Consider the following 19,850-nt stretch of genomic DNA (forward strand, 5'->3'; position numbering starts at 1 on the left):
CTGGGGCAACTGGGACATGGACAGCTGGGCTTGATGCTAGAGCAGGGGCATCATAGGTTGGATCAGGCCGGGGGGGGGAAGAATGCAGATCCTGGTAGGCCAAGAAACTTAGGGGCGGGGCCTGGCACAGAATCCAGGGGGTGGGTTTGCTACCCCTGCCCTAGAGACTTGGGAGCAGGAAAGGGCAGGAACTACTGGCATGAACCAGGAGTTAGGAGCTAGAAGCTGCGATACAGCCTGGAGCCCCAAGCCAGGAGGCAGCAGCATGGGGGATTTGTAGTTCACTGATTCTGGCTACCTGGGCTCTGAGCTCAGTGGCCACAGGTCCCCCCATCCCCCCTACTACAGAGACCCCTCAGCAGGGAGAGGTGCGTGGGCTGGGGTCCGTGCTCCTTCCAGGTGTCTGTAGTGATTCAGGCCTCCCAGCTTTGGATCTGCAGCCAGCCTCAGCTCGTGAGCTGTCTCATGACTAACCTTCCTGAGCTGGGGTGGGGGGATAAGTGTGACATGGGGGCGTTTCTTTATTGAGAACACGGTGGTGGCTTTACAGGTGTATTTTTAACGCCAGTCAAAGGTGCGTCATGCTGGCTCCCCTCTGCTTGCATGCCAGGTCAGGTTCAGCTGCATCCAGACGGTACCTCCAAAGACCCCCGTCCCCCTCAGGGTCTGTTAAATGGCAAGAGTAGCAAGTTCTCTGCTGGGCTCCCAGTCAGATCCAGGCCAATCCCAGGCCATGGGGCAGCAATGGCCACCATGGTGGTAGAGGGCAAGTGGCTCCTGGATTCCACAGCAGGTCCTGCCCGCTTCTAGCCATGCCTCTAAACCCCTTGGCTCACCAATAGCCTGGCGAGCCTGATCCAGATTGCAGGGGGCACCTCATGGGGCAATGATGCCCATGTTAGGGGCATGGGAGGGGACAAGTGGCTGCAGCTCAGGTGGCCCTAGGGTCTCTGATTCCACAGAAGGCCCCCATCCACTGCTGGCTATGCCCCTAAACCCCTTGGCCCACCAATAGCCCAGAATGCTGGATCCAGCCCATAGTCCATCTATTTGATGCCCCTGTTGTACAGCCAGGGTGCTGTGAGATCCTTCTAAGGGTTCTGCGTCATAGTAACACCACCATATAATTCATAAGAGAGACCCCATGGGAATCCAGACTGTCCCAGCTGTCCTGCTCCTCTGGGGGCTTGCGGAGTTCTTGGCCCTGGAAGAATTTTTCTGTAGGCAAGAAACCTCCCAGAGCTCTGCTCGGAAGGGCAAGGGAAAGGAAGCCAGCTCCAAATTGCTGGGTTCTCCACCAACCAATGGTCTGGTCAATGAAGATCCTGGGCAGAGCCGGAAGGTGGTTGACCAGAAGGTCCTGGGACCTCATGGGGCTATATGTGAGGGGCGCTTGACACGTGAGGCATGGGGGAAAAGCATAGCCAGGACCTCACAAGGAAGGTCTAGAGGCCTCAGGTCTGGAGCAGATCCCAGCAGGGCCAGTTTGGAAGCTGGTGGAGCTCCATCCAGCTGGGCATAGATCTGTGGAGATAACTGCACCAGCCCTTGTCCAGGCTGAATGTGTCCCCTGGCCTCAGAGGTTTCTCTCATCCCCAGTGCAGAGGCCTGGGATGTGGGCACCTATGTTCTCTCCAGCTCTGGTATGGTGGGATAGAGCAAGGGAGGGGTGGGAACCTGGATGCCTGGGTTCTGTCTCCTCTCTAGGAGGGGGCTGGGTTCTGGTATGTTAGAGCTGAGGGAGCTGGTTGCTCGGACACCTGGGTTTTCTCCAACTCTGGGAGCAGAGTGGGGCCTGGTGGATTAGAGCAGTGGATCTGGGACCCGGAGATCTGGGTTCTTGTCTGAAACAGGGCGGGCAGGAGGTGGGGAGGCAGGCAGGAGAGGTGCCCAGCTAAGTTGTGCCATCTCCTCAGAATCATCGACATGCTGTCGCCTGAGGAGAGAGCCTTGTTCAAGGAGCGCATCCGCTACCTGGACCGGAAGATTCAGCCTGGCTTGAAGAAGCTCCACTGGTCCCTGAAAGGTGCCAGCATCTGCTTCATCAGTGAGTGCCGTCTGCACGCCAGCAAGGTGAGGGCCCTGCGACCTCATGCCAGTGGGCAGGGACCTTGACATGGCAGAGTCATGCCAGCCCTGAGCCTCCCTGACTCCCTTCCCACTCCCCTCCGGCAGGTGCAGGCCATCGTGACTGAGTTCAAGGTGGCCACGCTGGCCATCGCCCGTGGGGCCCAGCAGCTCAGTGAGGCCCTGCTGGTGCGCCTCACGGGCAAACGGGTCTACGATGACCTGGAGTTTGAGGACGACCAGCGCCAGCACCGGGCCTGGGCGCAGCAGAGGCTGCTGGACCTGTACAATGAGGTTGCTGCCATCCTGAGGCAGACCTATGAAGTCTTCAAGCAGGACAGCCCTGAGGTGAGGGAACAGGAGCGGGGTAGGGGAGTATTCCCTGGGAGAGGAGGGGAGGGGAGCCTGGTGGGTAAGAGCAGAGCATGTTGGGAGCCTGGATGCCTGGGTTCCCTGGAGGGGAGAGAAGCCTGGTGGGTTATAGCAGGAGGTGTTGGGAACATGGATGCTGGGCCACCAGCACCCAAGCCCAGGGTGGGAGGGGGCAGGGCCAAGCCCCTGTGTCCATTCCCAGTATGCAGGAAGTCAGTGTCAGGCCCCAATCCCAGCATGTGGGAGGCAATGCCAGGGTCCCCAGGAGCCAATCCTGGCATGTGGGGTTGGGGGGCAGGGAGGGCAGCTCTGGGCTCCTGGCAACCAATCCCAGGGTGGGAGGGGCCAGTGCCAAGGCCCCCTGGGACCTAATCCCAGCACATGTGAGGGCAGGAGGGGGTGATGCTGGGCTCCAGAGCTTGATCCATCCTCCAGACTTGGTTTACACTACATGGGGCTAAAAGGCTGAGCACCACCAGCTTCAATTGTTTCTTCTGGCTCTGAAATGCACGGCAGCCCATCCTGACAATGCATGACTCCACCCATCACCCCCTTGACTTTTTCCTTCCCACTGACCTGGCCCATCTTCTCCAGAGCTTGGGTTACAGGAGATCCAGGAAGCTCCAACCACCCGTTGAGGTGGATGAGACCTGTGCGCCTGTCTTCACTACCCCCTTCCCACCCTCAGGTGCAGCAGCACTGGATGGCCTACATGGTCAAGATGGACAGGATGATGGAGGAAGCTTTCCGCCTCAACGTCAAGTGGTCCCTGGTGGAGCTCTCCAAGGCCATCAATGGGGATGGCAAGACCACGCCTAGTCCCCTGTTCAGGGTCAAGGTGATCCTTCAAGACAACTGCCCAGCTTCCTCACAGGTGAGCCCCGTGCTGCCTTCTACCCCCATGACTTTGGATGAGAGGTGAAGAAGGAGGAGACCAAAGTGCTTGCTGCCCCCAAAACCGTGCTGTGATCCCACCAGGGAACCCCAGTCCTGCTCATATGATCTGTTCTTGGTCCCTTCACGAGGCATTCAACTTTCTGTCCAGGTCCCTGGTGCCTCTTGTTCTTCTATCCTTGACAGAATTGGTGGTTCCCTGAAGGTCCATGGTACTGCCCATAGCACTGGCTCCTTTTGGGTCTTCTCCACCTACTCTAAGCCATGGATGAGCTCAACTCGCCCACAAATGGTTTCATGTCCACCTTAGGCATGGCTATGGGTTAAGGGGACATGACAAGGTCACGGCTATACCTTGAGGTTGTAGACTACTGGAAGGCCTCATCCCATTGCTGGGTCCCCATCCACATCCCTCACGCAGCTCCATGCAGGCACCAGCAGGTGTCCCCCTTACCAGCCGCCAGGCAGTGGGGCCAGGCCTAGATTCAGTGTCTGTAGGAGCCTATGAGAGGAAAGCTGCTGAGTGGGTGGGTGGGGAGGAACAGAAGTGGACAAACCTGGTGGAGATGGGATGGGATCTTCAGATGAAGGTCATGGGTTGGACCTCTGAAAACTTGAATCGGCTTGAGCTTGTGGGGTGGTCTCGGGCTCTTTGTGTGCGGTACCAGTCCTCCTTTGCCATTCCCAGGTGGAGTTCTCACCCACACTGACCCAGCTCGCCAACATGGTAAATGACATCGGTGGCCACCTCATTGCCTGCATCTCCATCTTCCGCCACTTGCCTGAGGTCCTCACCAAGCGAAGGTTTCTCCGTGACCCCATCTCCGTCCTTGTGGGTAAGGCTGTCCCTCATCTCCGTCCTCCCAGCAGCACCTCTCCCCTATGGTGTCCTCAACTCCGTCCTTCTGCCCTTTCAGTTACAAATAAGATAGAGCCTGGTTGTTGGGAGATCTTTTCCATCAAGTCCCCTTGCGTGTCTTTCCAAGGCATGGAGGTGTCTCCAGAGCCAGGTCCTTTACTGACCTGGGCTCTCCAACCTCCAGGCTGCAGATGCCTCGCTGAGATAACCCAGTGGGCATCTCTTCTCCTAGCCACAGCTGGTCGATCCTCCTATCACTCAGCTGTAATTTCCTCCTGCACGATTTCCTAGCTATCAACACTTCATTTATTTTACTCGGCTGCATTTGGTAGCTGGCAAAGCTGCTTCTCAAAAATCCCCTGGCAAGTCTGGGCAAAAAGTTCCTCAATATAACCTGCATCGAGTGAGGAACAAGTTGTGGCTTGTAGCCTGCTAGCCCTAGATAAACCATTTTCTTTGCCTCAGTTTCCTCTTGATCTAAGATGAGAAGAATCAGAGCCGTTCCCCCAGGGGGGTGGAGGGGCTTGGCAAAGAGAATCTCAGATACTACGACCACATCTTTAAGCTGCTGCGTGTCACTCCTCAGAGCGTGATGAAGACATCAAGAAGATCCAGGCTCTCATCAGTGGGGGCATGCTAGCCAATGCCACCCACCTCCAGGCCTACCTGAAAACCTGGGACGTCTACCGGGAGATCTGGGAGGTCAACAAGGACTCCTTCATCAACCGCTACAGGCACCTTAACCCGCTGGTGTCCTCCTTCGATGCGGACACCGCTCGGTAAGGCCCCCACAACGTGGCTGTCCCTTTGTCCTTCACTCCCAGATCTCACCGGGATTCATTTGTTCATATTTAAATGCCAGGTCCTCAAGGAAACCCTTAATCCTGTGGAGCCCCAGAGCTGACCTGCTAGGGGACCCTCTGCTTTTGGAGAGTTGGGGCACTGTGAGCAGTGTCCTCCACACCATCTGTGGTGGCCAAGAGCAGGGTAGGGATGTAGTGGGCAGCTCATCTGTGAAGCAAAGACCCAGACCATATATGGGTCTTCTTCCACATGTGGCTCTTTTCTGAATCAGAACTTCCTAGACCTCAAATGCTGGAGGCCACAGGGGAGAGAGGAACAGTGGAAGGAAACCCTGGACACATCCAGGTCACTCTCCCTTTCAACCTCTGCTCTCCGCTGCTGTGTGCAAGATGGACCTAGGGTCTGCCCCAGGAAATGGCAATTCTTACGTTCTTATGGGGTCTTCACCTCGGCCTCGTGCCACGTGATCCACTGGGAGCCCATTCTTCCCTCTCATCCCTGGTACTGTGCCCCATCCCTCCCTGGAGAAGGCTTCGTTTCGGATCCAGAGTAGAAGCAGCCAGAGCAGATGAATCACTAAGAAACAAGCCTCCCGTTTCCATGCAAATGTCATGAGTGAGGGTTGGGGGGGGTTTCTCTTCAAGGAGAGAAAAAAAAAGGGTGAGAGAAATGCAGAAAAAGGGTTTGTAAATAGGATGTTATTCCAGCTTCCCCTCAAGCAGTGTCTGGAGAGCTCTGTGAACTAGAATTCCCTAGCTCCAGAGACTCAGAAAATGGGCTTTGCCTCCAGGGAGGCATTAAGATCAGGTGGGGGGGGGGGAGGAGGGGGGAGGGGGAAGGGCTTACAGCAAAATCCCATTGCTCCCATCACCCCATCCTTTGTTAGCTGTATCAATGGAGAGCTGGGACTGCCCGGGCCGTGGGCTCCGGCTTCTTTTCTGTGCTGGCGCCGGTCAGCAATGCAGTAGAAATGAGTTAGAGTTCACCCTGCCTGGGCTCATTGTAGGCTGCGTCCACTCTGCCATCTTTCTTTCTTCTAGCCTGGCTATGGGGAACGTAGTAGATATGCTGGGGGGTGTAGTAGATACACTGGAGGGTCAGGCTAGGATTCGGAGACACCTAGACAAATTGGAGGATTGGGCCACAAGAAATCTCATGAGGTTCAATAAGGACAAGTGCAAAGTCCTGCACTTGGGATAGAACAATCCCAGGCCCCGGGACAGGCTGGGGACCGACTGGCTCAGCAGCAGCTCTGCAGAAAAGGACCTGGGGGTGACAGTGGACAATAAGCTGGGTAGGAGCCAGCAGTGTGCCCTTGTCACCAAGAAGGCTGAGGGCATCCTGGGCTGCTTGAGTTAGGAGCGTTGCCAGCAGATGGAGGGGAAGTGATTCCTCCCCTCTATTCATCACTGGGGAGGCCATATTTAGAGTCCTGTGTCCAGCTGTGGGCCTCCCACTACAGAAAGGATGTTGCAGAGTCCAGCACAGGGCAATGAGAATGGTTCAGGGACTGGGGAACAGGATGGATGAGGTGAGGCTGAAGGAAATGGGCTTATTGAATCTGCAGAAGAGAAGACCAAGGGGGGATTTGATAGCAGCTGTCACCTCCCTGAAGGGTGGCTCCGAAGAACATGGAGCTGGACTGTTCTCAGATGACAAAATAAGGAGCAATGAGCTCAGGCTGCAGCAAGGGACGTTGAGGTTGGATATTAGGAAAAACCTTCTCACTAGGAGGGTGGTGAAGCATTGAAACAGGCTGCCCAGAGAGTTGGTAGAGTCTCCATCCTTGGGGGTTTTTAAGGTCCAGCTCCACAAAGCCTTGGCTGGGACCATCCAGGTGCAGCTGGACCTCATCCTGGGATCCAGGTGCAGCTAAACGTCAGGGGGTTGTATCTAGCTCAACTCCCTGCTCAAAGCAGGGGGTTGGACGAGATGCAACCTCCTGAGGTTCCTTCCCATACTCACTTTGAGATCATTCATCATCATCACCGTCATCTCCATTGTCATCATGCAAAAGAGACTGGATCCATTCTTGGAGGAAAGGGGCATTGGTAGCTACTGAGTATGGAGAGTGAGGGGCTATGGCCTGTGAATCAGACCCTCAGTGCTGGAGACCTCAAGGGAGAGAGTAACAGGGGCAAAAACCCAGGTCATTGCCCTTTCAGTGTCCACTCTCTGCCTCCATGTGCCCCAAGAGATTGGGCCAGATGGACCAACACAATCTGACCCAATCAGTGGCAGTTCTCATGTTCTTATCATCATCATCATCATCATCATCTTTATCTCCATCCCTGGAAGAGCAGGATGGATGGGCACGTGGCTGGGGTGGTTGAATCAGGATGGATCCTGCCTGGATTAGATGATCTTGACTGCTCCTGCTGGGGCCAAACCCAGAGGATCCCAGCAAGAGGGTTTTGTCCCTCCACTTGGCTGGACTGACACCAGTATTGGGGTCAGGAGGGAATTTTACCCCCTTGGTCAGATTGGTATGGGTTGCAGTGGGGGCTGCCTTCCTCTGTTAGGGGCCTGGGATCTCTCGAGTGTAAATTAACAACCTTTGACAGAAGCAGGAGGATCCACATTGATGGCCAGAGTCCCTCAGCTTCCCCTGGGGCAGGTTCGGGTGCGGTGCGTCGTGTCAGGACAGACAGTGGTTTTACAGGATTTCTAGGATGGTTTAGGCAGGGCTGATCCTGCCTTGGGCAGAGGGCCAGGCTAGATGTGACCCCTGGAGGTCCCACTCCTCTGTGCTTCCCTGCCGGCTGCCGCAGCCTGAAGCATGGTGGGGTTATTTGCAGTCCCAGAACATACAGACTCCCCACCCCTCCCCCTCCTGGGGCTGCATCCAGCTGGAGGGCTTCTCCCCATTTGGTTCTGTGTCAGTTGTGGGGCCCCCGTGCCTAGATTTTGGAGGTAGGGTCCCAGTGCTCCTCACCCCCGCCCCCAAATTTCTGGCCCTTCCAGGAGCCTCCAGGCTGTTCCTCTGATGCCCTGGCCCCATAGGGAGTCACTGCTTGGGGATCAAGTGGGGACTGAAGCCCCCCTCATCCCAGTTTCACAGAGGGGGGTAGGACCAGTCACTCTGTCCCGATGACTCAAGAAGTGAATGAAGCCAGGGAACACGGGCTCGGGATCAGCAGGCCCTGAGGAGGACTTGGGGGGCATCCGGACCCTCTCCACCAGCCACCTGCCTTTGCCCATTACTCCATCCAAAGCTGTCACCCTTCCTGGGAGCCCCACAAGCTCCATGACATGAGGGTGTCTCAACTGGTTCTCTGCTTGGGCAGTTCTGCTCTGTCCACCCATCTCAGCCTGGTCTTCGTGCCCCCTCCAAGAGGCTTCCTGGCACTTTGCTCTTCTGTCCCCTCTGGCAAAAGCCAAGGGGCCCCAGAGCCTGTGGTGGTGCCCAGTGGCCCCTGACACCCGCATCTCTTCCCCACCACAGGTACATGGAGGTGGCCAACAACGTGCAGAAGGAGGAGACAGTGTTGAGCCTGGGCTTTGTGCTGCTGGACTGTGCACGGCTGAAGGGTGCTGTGGTGCAGCACTGCACTGAGTGGCAGGGCAAGCTTACGGCCCTGCTGCGTGAGACAGCCAGTGGGCGCCTGCGCCACCTGCATGCCCACCTACGGGACAGTGCCTGCAGGTCAGCCGCCCCCTCAGCCTGGCCCCACCCCCAGCCTCCCTTGACTCAACCCTTAGATCGTGCCCTCTGGTCCCCCATAGCCCTACCCCAGCCCTGGCCCCAACCACCCTTGACCCTCACCCCCAGGCTCTGCCTTCTGGTTCCACATTGACCCACCCTACCTTCTCAGCCCTGGCTCCACTCCCTCTGCCTGGCCATGCCACCAACCACCCTTGACTCCACCCTGCAGGCTCTGTCCTCTTATACCCCACCTTGGTCTTGGCCCTGCCCCCTTAGCCTCAGCCCACAGTCCTGCCCCCTTGGCTCTACCTGCTCAGTCTTGCACCTGACCACCTGCTTGGATCCCCCCATTCCCCTGAGTTCTCTCCAGCTCTGGATGGTAGTTCAGGCTGGTGGGTCTGAGCAAGAGGGGCTGGTAGCCTGGACACCTGGATTCTTTCTAGTTCTGGGAGGGGAGTTGAGGGAGTGGGGAGGGGGCTGGGAGCCTGATGCTGTCCCCTCCCTGCAGCGTGAGCCGGCCCCCGCAGACCTTGCAGGAGCTGGGCCAGAGCCTGCAGCTGCTGGAGAACCTGCAGGCTGAGCTGTCCCAGCTGGAGGCTCAGATCCCACCCATCCATGACCAGTTCGCCATCTTGGACAAGTACGAGGTGCCCGTGGAGGAGGAGGTAAGGCCCTGCCCCTGTCCCTGCCCTTCCCCTCCCCTCTCTCATCCCTCCCCCACCCCTGGCACCTTCTATTGCTCCCTGTCTTGTTCACCGTTTCAGCCTCTTCCCAACCTCTGGCCCAACTGGCCCCACTCTAACCCCAGAGCTGGGGAGAACCCAGGCATCTGGGCTCCCAGCCTCCCTGCTCCGACCTAGCAGAATCCACTTCCCTCCCAGAGTGGGGGTAGGACCCAGGTGTCCGGGCTTTCAGCTCCCTCCCATTTGAAGCCAGTAGATCCCACTGGCTAACAGCAAGCTGGAGGCAGGGGCATGGGGTTTGGTGGGTTAGAGCTGTGAGGGTTGGGAGCCTGGACACCTGGGTCCTATCCCCATGCTAGGAGGGGAGTGGGGTCCAGCAGGTCTGAGCTGGCAGGCGAGGAGCCTGGACTCCTGGGTTCTGCCCTCAGTCCTGGAGGGGGTTAGTGAGGTACAGGGAGGATAGGGGCCAGTGCCACTTATCCCATCCATTGCTCTGCTCTCTGCTCCCTCCCTTGTGCTCATGCTCCATCATCTGTTCCTTGCCCAGTCCATCACTCTGCTCCCTGCCCCATCTGCTGCTTCACTCTTGGCCCCCTGTCCTGACACCTACCTTGTGCCCCAGGTGCTGCAGCTGCTGGGTGGCCTGGGCGGGGAGTGGCTGGCCTTCCAGCAGTGCATGCTGGACAGTGAGGTCATGCTCAAGCGCCACAAAGAGAAGTTCAAGACTGGCCTCATCCACTCAGCTGACGACTTCAAGAAGAAGGCCCAGGTTCTCCTGCAGGACTTTGGCGCCAAAGGTAGGCAATGGGAGCGGAGTTGGGGGCCTGCTGCAGCCCCCAGTTTGTCAGGGTGGCAGTGCCAGGCTTGGCTTGTAGACCTGGTTGAGCCTTGGGCTCTCTCAGAGCTGGGGAGGAAGCCAGGAGTCTAGGCTCCCAGTTTCTCCCACTCCAAGCCAGTAGACACCACCGCTGTCTGACTGGTGGTGAAAGGAGCTGATGTCACAGGGGTGGAGGTGGGATTTAGATGGGCGTGTCAGTGGGGGTGGGGGCAAGAGCTGGGGTCTAGGTGGGTGTGGCCATGGGGAGAAGTGGGTGGGTCTTCGATGGGTGTGCCTGTGGGGGGGGGAATGTGGCCATAGGGTGGGAGTTGAGGGGGTGGGGCTCAGGTGGGTATGCCCATGGGGGCAGGGCCAAGGGGGTGGGGCTTAGGGGACCACAGTCAGGCACAGCCATGGGGGGTGGGGCTTGAAGGGGTTGGGTTGAGGCAGGCACTCCTATGGAGGCTCCGGGGGGAGCACAGGGGAAACTGCCCATACCCCTCTGTGCCCACAGGCCCCTTCAGCAGTGCAGTGCCATGCGCGGCAGCACTGGAGCAGATTGCGGCACTACGTCAGGTGCTGGCTGCCATGCAGGCCGAGGAAGGTGGCCTGCGCTCCAGCCTCGGCCTCTTCAAGATCGAGCAACCGCCCTCCAAGGACCTGCAGAAGTTGGAGAAGGTGGGAGCTGAACCCAGAGGTTGGGTCCCTGCCACGCCCCCCAGACCCCCACATAACCCAGGCCTCCAGGTCCCTGCCCCCACCCCCCAATATGGGCCCAGAATCCAGGCATCCATGTCTGCCCCCAAATGGGTCCAGACCCCAGTCATCTGGGTCCCTGCTACCCCCCTGCTCCCATATGGGTTCAGAACTCAAGCATCTGGGTCCCTTCCCCCCATCCAGGCTCATAACCCAGGCCTCCAGATCCCTGCCCCCTGCATAGGGCCAAAACCCAGGTGTCCGGGTCTCTGCCTCCCCCACCATGGGCCCAGAACTCAGGCATCCAGGTCTTTGCCCCCACCCCTGCCTCCATATGGGCCCAGAACCCAGGTATCTGGATTCCCTCTCCACCCCCATATGGACCCAGAACCCAGGTGTCCAGGTCCTTGCCCCCACCCCTCCCTATATGGGCCTAGATCCCAGGTATCTGGATCCCTTCCCTGCCCCATATGGGCCCAGAACCTAGGTGTCCAGGTCTCTGCCCCCCTCCTTGGCGGGCCCCGAACCTAGGTATCCGGGGCCCGGCCCATGTGCCCGCAGGAGCTGGACTACCTGCAGCAGGTGTGGGAACTGACACAGGCGTGGGAGCTGCGCTGGGGCGAGTGGAAGACAGGCAGCTTCCGGACGCTGCAGACGGAGACCATGGAGAGCATCGCCCGTGGCCTCCTCCGCCAGCTGCACAAGCTCAGTCGCGACCTTAAGGTGGGGGCAGAGAACCCAGACGTCCAGGCGCCCACTCAGGGAAAGAACCCACTTTCCTTCTGGCACTAGGGGGAGAACCCAGGTGTCTGGGCTCCCAGCCCCTCCTGCCCAACCCCCTCTGACCCAACTTCCCTCCCAGAGCTGGGAAGGGAACCCAGGCATCCAGGCTCATCCCCACCCCCCGCACAGGACCACAACTGGGAGGTCATCGAGACGTCCAAGGCCAAGATCGAGCAGTTCCAGAGGACGATGCCACTCATCTCAGACCTGCGGAACCCGGCCATGAGGGACCGGTAGGGCTGGGGGGTGCTGGGCAGGCACTGGGATCCAGCCTTGGCTCCTTAGCTCCCTCAGATGCATGCAGGTTCCTGATTCCCCTGGGGCCTGGATGGAGAGAACCCAGGCATCCGAGTTCCCAGTCCCCCCTGCTCAGACCCAGATCACCCTGCCCTCTAGAGCTGGGGAGAGAACCCAGGTGTCCAGGCCCCCAGTCCCCCACCTTGTCCAGAGTTCGGGAGAGAACCCAGGCGTCTGAGCTCCTAGCCTCCAGCCTTGCTCTCCAGAGCTGGGGGGAGAACCCAGGTATCCGAGCCCCCAGGTTTCACTGCTGTAACCCAGCAGATCCCACATCTCTCTGAGCTGGGAATAGAACCCAGGGCTTCCAGCTCCCCATCCCCCTTCAGCTCTCCCCAGTGATCTCAGCTTTGAAGCCTTGTGGGGGGGCACTTCTGCCCTTGTTAATCAGGCGTTAATTACTCAGCTCCTGCTAAGGCGATTCACAGCCCAGCACCTTGCCTGCGGCTGTTGCGTGGTATGTGTGGGGAGGGGGCAGGGACACTGTTTCCTAATGTCCTGCTGTGCTACCACCCCTCCTATGGGAAGAGAACCCAGGAGTCTGGGTCCTATATATCCCCCCCCCCCCAGTGTGGACATAGAACCCAGGCATCCAGGTCCCACGCAGGTGGGAAGAGAACCCAGGTGTCCGGGCTAATGCCTTCCCTGCCCCTGCAGGCACTGGGCGCAAGTGAAAGACATGGTGCTGTGTCCCTTCGACCAGGAGGCTGATGACTTCCGACTGGAGGATGTGGTGGCGCTGGGGCTGGACCGGCACGGCGAGCAGGTGGCCGAGATCTCGGCTGCCGCCACCAAGGAGCTGGCCATCGAGCAGGTACTGCCCCACCTCAACTAGAGCCGAGGAGAACCCAGGCACCCAGCCCCACAACCGGGGAATAGTACCCAGGTATCTGGGCTCAGAACTGGGAATAGGACCCAGGCATCTGGCTCCCAGTTGTGGATCTGAGAATAGGACCCAGGTGTCCGGGCTTCCAGTTCCTCACTTTATGCGGGAGTAGAATCCAGGTGTCCGAGCTCTCAAGCCCTCTCTCCATGCTGGAGTAGAACCCAGGCATCTGGGCTCTGAGTTTCCATCTCCCAGAATCTGCTATGCCCATCCCAGACCTGAGAGAAGGACCCAGGCATCCGGGCTCCCGACCTCCCCTGTCTCACCCCTCAACCCGCCACCCCCAGCCGGGAAGAGAACCCAGGCATCCAGGCACGCTGAAACATCAGCTGCCCATTCCCCCAGGCCCTGCAAGGCATTGTGCAGACCTGGGACGTGATGCAGCTGGACATCGTGCCCTACAAGGACAAGGGGCACCACCGCCTCCGGTAGGGCCTGGCATGGGGAACCGAGGTGTCCGGGCGCTGCCTGCCCCTGCTAACCCCTGGCCTGCTAGAGAACCCAGGTGTCCTGGTTCCACCCATCCCCCAGAGAGCTCAGGTGTCCTGGCTCTGCCCACCCTCCTGCCCCTCAGAGAACCCAGGTGACCTGGCTTCTCCTCCCCCTTGCTGACCCCCTGCCCCAGAATTCAGGCATCCTGGCCTCTGCTTTGCCCCCACCGCCCTGTGACCTTGGAACGCAGGGGGTCCCTCAAGGGAAACAGGATGCAGGTGGGCAGGGCACAGCAGGGAGGAGCCCAGTGAGCCTCGCTGGGAGTGGGGGCCACCGGGCTGGCCCATACTGGGGATGTAGGGTGGCAATGGGGTGAGGAGCGAGGGTCCTGCTTGGGGGGGAGCCAGGCTGGGCGGGGGGCCCCCAGGGGTGCCTGGTCACTGAGGCGGGCGCTGGGCAGGGGCACAGATGAGGTGTTCCAGGCGCTGGAGGACAACCAGGTGGTGCTGGCCACCATGAAGGCCTCGCGCTTTGTGCGCCCCTTTGAGCGCGACGTGGATGGCTGGGAGCGGTGCCTCTCGCTGGTGCTCGAGGGCATCGAGATGGTGCTCACCGTGCAGCGGCAGTGGATGTACCTGGAGGTAGGGGGACCCCAGACCCACATCCTGTGGTGGGGCAGACCCCATCCTCTGGGTGGGGTAGGGAGATCCCAGACCCCATCTCCCAGGGGGGCTGGAAGACCCCAGACCCATCTCATGGGAAGGCTGGGAGACCCCAGAGCCATGTCTGGGGGGAGAAGGGGGAGTCCGGACCCCATCTCCTGAAAGGAAAAAGGGACCCTGACCCATCTCCTGTGGGGACAGAGGAGCCTGGACCCCATCTCTTGGTGGAGCCCAGACCCCAACTCCTGGGAGGCAGGGAGACCCCAGACCCCATGTCCCAGAGGGGAAGGGGGAGCCTGGACCCCATTTCCTGGGGGGTTGCAGTGGGTGGGGGTGGGGAAGGGAGCATCCCACCCCCACAGCCATTGCCCTTGGGGCCTGGCATCCATGACCCCCTAACCGCCCCCTAGAACATCTTCCTGGGTGAGGACATCCGCAAGCAGCTGCCCGAAGAGTCAGCCTCCTTTGACCAGATCAATGCCAGCTGGAAGGGCATCATGGACCGCCTAAGCCGGGATGCCAATGCCCTGCGGGGCACCCATTACCCAGGTGCCCAGGGGGGTGGGCAGCGACTCCAGGGCAGGGGGTATGCCCATGGTTGCTTTCTAGGGTGCCACGCCTGGCAAGACTAGATGCTTGCAGTGGCCAAGGGGTGCCACAAAGGGGTGCTACACTTTCACTCGCCCCATGGCAGGCTTGCTGGACACACTAGCAGCAATGGCGGGGGCACTGGAGGACATCCAGAAGTCACTGGACATGTTCCTGGAGACCAAGCGCCGCATCTTTCCCCGTTTCTACTTCCTGTCCAACGATGACCTGCTGGAGGTGCTGGGCCAGGCCCGCAGTCCCGACGCCGTCCAGCCCCACCTCAAGAAGTGCTTTGACAGCCTGCGCGCCCTCCGTGTCCAGAAGGTGCTGCCCCCCTCCCAGCCTGGCCTGGCTGGGCACTGCCTATGGGCATCTTCCCCACAGCCCCTGCATCCTGCCCTACCGTGGCTAGCCTACCCAGCATCCTGCCCAGGCTTCTTATACCCACGGGGCATCTAGGGCTGGGGTCCTCATTCTGGCCATGCCCCTTTCAGTCCTGGTCCCGCCCCTTTCAGAACTGGCACCGCCTCTTCCAGATTCCCATCCCCCAGCTCAGGGAATAGGCCCCGCCCCTTCTAGGTCTGTCCCACCCCCCCTTAGAGGTCCTGCTCTATCCAGCCCCATTGACCATGGGGGTCCGGTCTCCTGCCCCCCCAACACCCCCAGACCTTCACTTCCTATCTCATACTGTCCCTTGCTGATGTCATGGGTTCCCGCCAGGCCGCACTGTGCCCCCTGCCCCCACAAGGAGCTGCATTTTGTACCACCCCCACCCCACTGGTGGCTGCATCTGGGTGATGGGTCCTTGGGGAACCAGGCTGCAAAGCATTCTAGAAATCAAGAGCTAGCCGGGGGGGGCGGGGTTGAGACCTAGGTGAGGAGCTAGCGCTGCTCTCTGCTCCGCCCCCCCAGGTGGGCATGGGTAACAGGTCAGAGGCCATGGGCATGTGTTCGCTGGACGGGGAGTATGTGGAGTTCAGCCACCCTGTGCTGTTGGAGGGACCCGTGGAGGTGAGTGTTTGGGAGCCCTGCTTCACCCCAGAGCTGGCTGCAGCTCCAGGGGTACAGTCTTCCTGTTCCACCCCAGAGCTGGCCGCATCACTGCACCAGAGGAAGCCTCCCTTGGTGACCAGGCCACACTGTGTCCTCCCCTGCCATGCTGCTTCCACCCCTCATTCCATGTCTTGGCCTGCAATACAGCCACCTCTGGGGTGGGGCATTCAGCCATGATCTCTGGCTCACGGGCAGCTGCCTCTGAGGTAGGGCACGTCCCCCTGCCCAGCCCCCCTCGGATCTGCCCCTCTGATCCATGTACCCCCCCCCACCCCAGGAGTGGCTGTGTGATGTGGAGCGCACCATGCGCTGGACACTGAGGGACTTGCTGCGCAACTGTCGCCTGGCGCTCAAGAAGATGCTCACTAAGCGCGATAAGTGGGTGAAGGAGTGGGCCGGGCAGGTAGGTGCTGAGGTGGGCAAGTAGGTGCCAGGGGGGCAGGTAAACGCCAGGCTGGGACAGAGCCCGGCAAGGTCCCCTGTAGTGGTGGTTCAGCTGCATTGGCAGAGGTCACATGTGGAATGAGTTTGGGTGGGGGGTCTCAGCCTAGCCCCACCTGCTGAGCAACAGGGGAGGGGGAGCTGCAGGAGATCAAGGAGGGGTCAGAGGACAAGGAAAGGGGGTGGATAGGGGGTCAGAGGATGGAGGAGGCTTATTGGGGTCAGGGGTTAAGGGTCGAAGTGGGGGGGGTCATTGGGAGTCGGTTTAATGGAAGGAGCGGTTGGGGTCAAGGGTCAGAGGGGGTTATCGGGAAGGGGGAAGGGTGCGGTTCAAGGGTCAGGGAATGAGTGATTAGGGGTTGGGGTCGAGGGGAGGGGAGGAGTCATTGGGGGCTTGGGAAAGTGGGGAGGTTGTTGGGGGTCTGGGGTCATGGATCAGGGGTGAATGTTCTTAGGGGTTGGAGTCAAGGGGAGGGGAGGGAAGGGGCCATTGAGGGTTGGGAAGGGGGATGTTGGGGATTAGGGTGAGTGTCATTAGGGGTTGGGGTCAAAGGGAGGGGAGGGGTCATTGGGTTGGGAAAGGGAAGGGGAAGGTTGTTGGGAGTCTGGGGTCAAGGGTCAAGGGGTGAGTATCATTAGGGGTTGGGGTCAAGGGGAAGGGAGGGATCATGGGGTCAGGAATAGGGGAAGGTTGTTGGGGGTCTGGGGTCAAGGGTGAAGGAGTGAGTGTCATTAGGGATTGGGGTCAAGGGAAGGGGGGGTCATTATGTTGGGAAAGGGAGGAGGTAGGGTGTCGGGTCAAGGATCAGGGGTGAGTGTCATAGCGAGTTGGGGTCAGGTGTCAAGGGAAAGGGAGGGGTCAATGGGGGTCAGGAAAGGCAAAGGTTGGGATCACAGATCAGGGTTGAGGGTGTTTAGGAGTTTGAGGGTCAACAATCAGGGAGGTCATGGGAAGGAGGCCAGGCCATTGGGGGTTAGGGGTCAAGGGTCTGGTTGGGGAGGTCACTGGAAGCCGGGGCCCGGCCACGGGGAGTCGGTTCCCAGCTCTCTCAGTTCCGAATCCCCTTCTCCCCCTTTGGGCACCCTGGGGTCTATGCCCCCAATCTCTGGGGCTGGCGTGGGTCTGTGCTCTCCACCCACCCTATGGGCCCTCCAGTTGGTGATCGCAGCCAGCCAGATGCAGTGGACGGCTGACGTCACCAAATGCCTGCTCACCTGCAAGGAGCGCGGGGACAGGAAGTTCCTCAAGGTCATGAAAAAGAAACAGGTGAGACCCCCACCCTCCCCTCCCGCAGGGCCCTCCAGGCAGCGTGGACCCAGCCATCTGGGCTCTCAGGCCCCAGCCCCTGCAACCTCCATTCCCAGAGCCTGTGGGAACCCAGGAATCTGGGCTCCCAACTCCCTCCTGCTCTTACCCCTTAGCCCCCAGCCAGTGAGAACCCAGGTGCCCGGGCTTGAGCTGGGATAGAGCCCAGCTCCCAGCCCCTCTCCCTGCCCCGTCCCCATTGAGAACCCAGGATTCTGGGCTCTCAGCTTCCCTTCCCTCCCCTCCCCTCACCATTGAGAACCCAAGTGTCTGGGCTTGCTCTGGGACAGAGCCCAGGCTCCCCACCCACATCCCATTGAGAACTCAGGCATTCAGGCCCCCTGCAGGTGTCCCTGCTGCACCGCTACTCAGAGGCACTGCGTGGGAGCCTGCCCAAGCTGCTGCGCCTCAAGGTGGTGGCACTGGTGACAGTGGAGGTGCATGCACGAGACGTCATTGACCGGCTCCACCGCTGCCCTGTGCCTGAGCCCAGCGCCTTCGACTGGCTCAGCCAGCTGCGCCTCTACTGGGACAAGGTTCGGGTGGGGGTGCCATGCTGGGAACCCAGGCATCCAGGGCCCTGGCATGAGCCAGGAGCCCCACTTTGCCCTCCTGGTGGAACCCAGGTGTCTGGGTTCCTGCTGAGGGTGCTGGAAGAAGTGTCCCTGGGGTGGGTGGGGACATCTGGGTTCTCTCCTGGCTGCAGATGGGCAGTTTGGGCGGTGATTGGCACAGGGCTGGGGGCACTGATCTTTGATCCCTGACCCTGCTTCCCAGGACACGGACGACTGTGTGATCCGCCAGACCAATGCTCACTTCCCCTACGGCTATGAGTACCTGGGCACTGCCCCCCGCCTCGTCATCACCCCCCTCACCGACAGGTGCCCGGGATGCCTGGGTTCTCTTCCAGCTAAGGGGTAGGGCTGCGGGGGGCTGGGAGCCTGGGTTCCCTGCCCAGCTCTGGGAGGAGAGTGTTCTCTGGTAGGTAGGGGGTGGGTGCCCGGACCCGTGGGTGCCCAGCTCAGCCTGGGAGGAAAATGGGCTCCAGTAGGTCAGGGGAATGGGTGCCCAGATGTCTGGGTTCTCTGCCCAGCTCTGCGAGGAGAGTGGGCTCCAGTACTGCCTGGACACATGAGTTCTCCCCCTGGCTCTGGGAGAATGGTCTTTGGTAGGCCAGGGGGGTGGGTGCCCAGACACCTGGGTTCTCGGGCAGTGGGGACTGAGCATCTGCCCCCTTCAGGTGCTATATCACACTGACCACGGCGCTGCACCTGCACCGCGGTGGCTCCCCCAAGGGCCCAGCCGGGACAGGGAAGACGGAAACGGTGAAGGACCTGGGCAAGGCGCTGGGCATGTATGTCATTGTGGTCAACTGCTCCGAGGGCCTTGACTACAAGTCCATGGGCCGCATGTACTCTGGCCTGGCCCAGGTGAGCTCCCTCTGTCTGGAGACCCAGGCGTCCCAGCTCTGCCCTCATCCACATGCTGGGGAGAGAACCCCAGCATCTGGGTTTCTCACCTCCCCCAGCTTGACCCACTTCAACCCAGTCCCCTCCCCAGCCCTGGGCCCTGTCTCACTGCCTTTCTCTGCTGGGAGCTGGGCGTAGAACCCAGGTGTCTGGGTTCTGAGCTGAGCCAGCAGCGCCCCCTCCCCCCACCATTCACCCCAGTTGGGCATGGACCCAGGTGTCTAGGCCCTGAGCTGGGCCGGTGGCTGACTTCACTGCTCCCCATACTCAGGCTGGCCATAGAACCCAGGTGTCCCCGGTCCTCACCCCTACAGCCCAGTTCCCTTTCAGAGCAAAGTGAACCCAGGCATCCGGGCCCCGGCACCTGCCTTTATTTCTCCCCCATGTCCTCCCAACCTCGGCCAATCAGAACCCATAGATCTCCCTCTACCCCCTCAGAGCTGGCTGCATCTCAGGGAATATGGTCCCCCTGCTCCACCCCAGAGCTGGCTGCATCTCGGAATACAGTTGCCCTGCTCCACCCCCCACCTCCCCACCCCCCTCTGCCAGCAGTCTTCCTGCCCCAGGGCAGGGCACATGGGTGGGGAAGGTAGAGTGGGGGGGCCCCTGACCACCACCTTCCCCACCCCTCCCTGCAGACAGGTGCTTGGGGCTGCTTCGATGAGTTCAACCGCATCAACGTGGAAGTGTTGTCAGTGGTGGCCCAGCAGATCCTGTCCATCCTCTCAGCCCTGGCCGCCAGCCTGGCCACCTTTGCCTTTGAGGGCCACCGCATCCACCTGGTCCCCTCCTGCGGCATCTTCATCACCATGAACCCGGGTAGGCTCCTGCCAGTGAGCAGGGAACCCAGGTTTCTGGGACCCCAGGCCAGGCCAAGAGACCCCACTTCCGTCCTTGTGAAACCCAGGCATCCTAACCCCCACCCACATTCAATCATCCACAAGCCAGGGAATTAACCTAGCTGTGCCCAACCTGATCCTGTCCAAGAGACCCCACCCTCCTCGTGGAACCCAGGCATCCTGACCCCCAGCCAAATCCAGTAGGCCCCACCCCTGCTCTCGTATCAGGGAGGGAGCCCAGGTGTCCCAGCTCTGAGCC

At 60.2% G+C, this 19,850-nt stretch overlaps 1 protein-coding gene across 5 annotated transcripts in view; it reads left to right on the top strand.

Moving 5' to 3' along the window:
- The window catches only part of DNAH2 (dynein axonemal heavy chain 2), a 91,043-nt gene that overhangs the window by 38,893 nt on the left and 32,300 nt on the right, over positions 1 to 19,850 (top strand). For 4 of the 5 annotated variants that reach the window (XM_059718610.1, XM_059718612.1, XM_059718611.1 and 1 more), the window contains exons 16-38: positions 1,917 to 2,073; positions 2,176 to 2,415; positions 3,128 to 3,313; positions 4,022 to 4,169; positions 4,779 to 4,971; positions 8,442 to 8,642; positions 9,151 to 9,307; positions 9,948 to 10,122; positions 10,657 to 10,820; positions 11,400 to 11,561; positions 11,751 to 11,854; positions 12,573 to 12,729; positions 13,147 to 13,229; positions 13,694 to 13,874; positions 14,306 to 14,444; positions 14,590 to 14,807; positions 15,396 to 15,494; positions 15,814 to 15,939; positions 17,134 to 17,244; positions 17,631 to 17,819; positions 18,061 to 18,164; positions 18,524 to 18,713; positions 19,391 to 19,571. In XM_059718610.1, the coding sequence (XP_059574593.1) occupies positions 1,917 to 2,073; positions 2,176 to 2,415; positions 3,128 to 3,313; positions 4,022 to 4,169; positions 4,779 to 4,971; positions 8,442 to 8,642; positions 9,151 to 9,307; positions 9,948 to 10,122; positions 10,657 to 10,820; positions 11,400 to 11,561; positions 11,751 to 11,854; positions 12,573 to 12,729; positions 13,147 to 13,229; positions 13,694 to 13,874; positions 14,306 to 14,444; positions 14,590 to 14,807; positions 15,396 to 15,494; positions 15,814 to 15,939; positions 17,134 to 17,244; positions 17,631 to 17,819; positions 18,061 to 18,164; positions 18,524 to 18,713; positions 19,391 to 19,571 (3,665 nt within the window). The remainder of the gene's footprint in view (positions 1 to 1,916; positions 2,074 to 2,175; positions 2,416 to 3,127; positions 3,314 to 4,021; positions 4,170 to 4,778; positions 4,972 to 8,441; positions 8,643 to 9,150; positions 9,308 to 9,947; positions 10,123 to 10,656; positions 10,821 to 11,399; positions 11,562 to 11,750; positions 11,855 to 12,572; positions 12,730 to 13,146; positions 13,230 to 13,693; positions 13,875 to 14,305; positions 14,445 to 14,589; positions 14,808 to 15,395; positions 15,495 to 15,813; positions 15,940 to 17,133; positions 17,245 to 17,630; positions 17,820 to 18,060; positions 18,165 to 18,523; positions 18,714 to 19,390; positions 19,572 to 19,850) is intronic. The other variant, XM_059718613.1, reaches the window with a different exon arrangement.

This window comes from Alligator mississippiensis, chromosome 15 (assembly GCF_030867095.1).
Source record: "Alligator mississippiensis isolate rAllMis1 chromosome 15, rAllMis1, whole genome shotgun sequence".
Taxonomy (NCBI): Eukaryota; Metazoa; Chordata; order Crocodylia; family Alligatoridae; genus Alligator; species Alligator mississippiensis.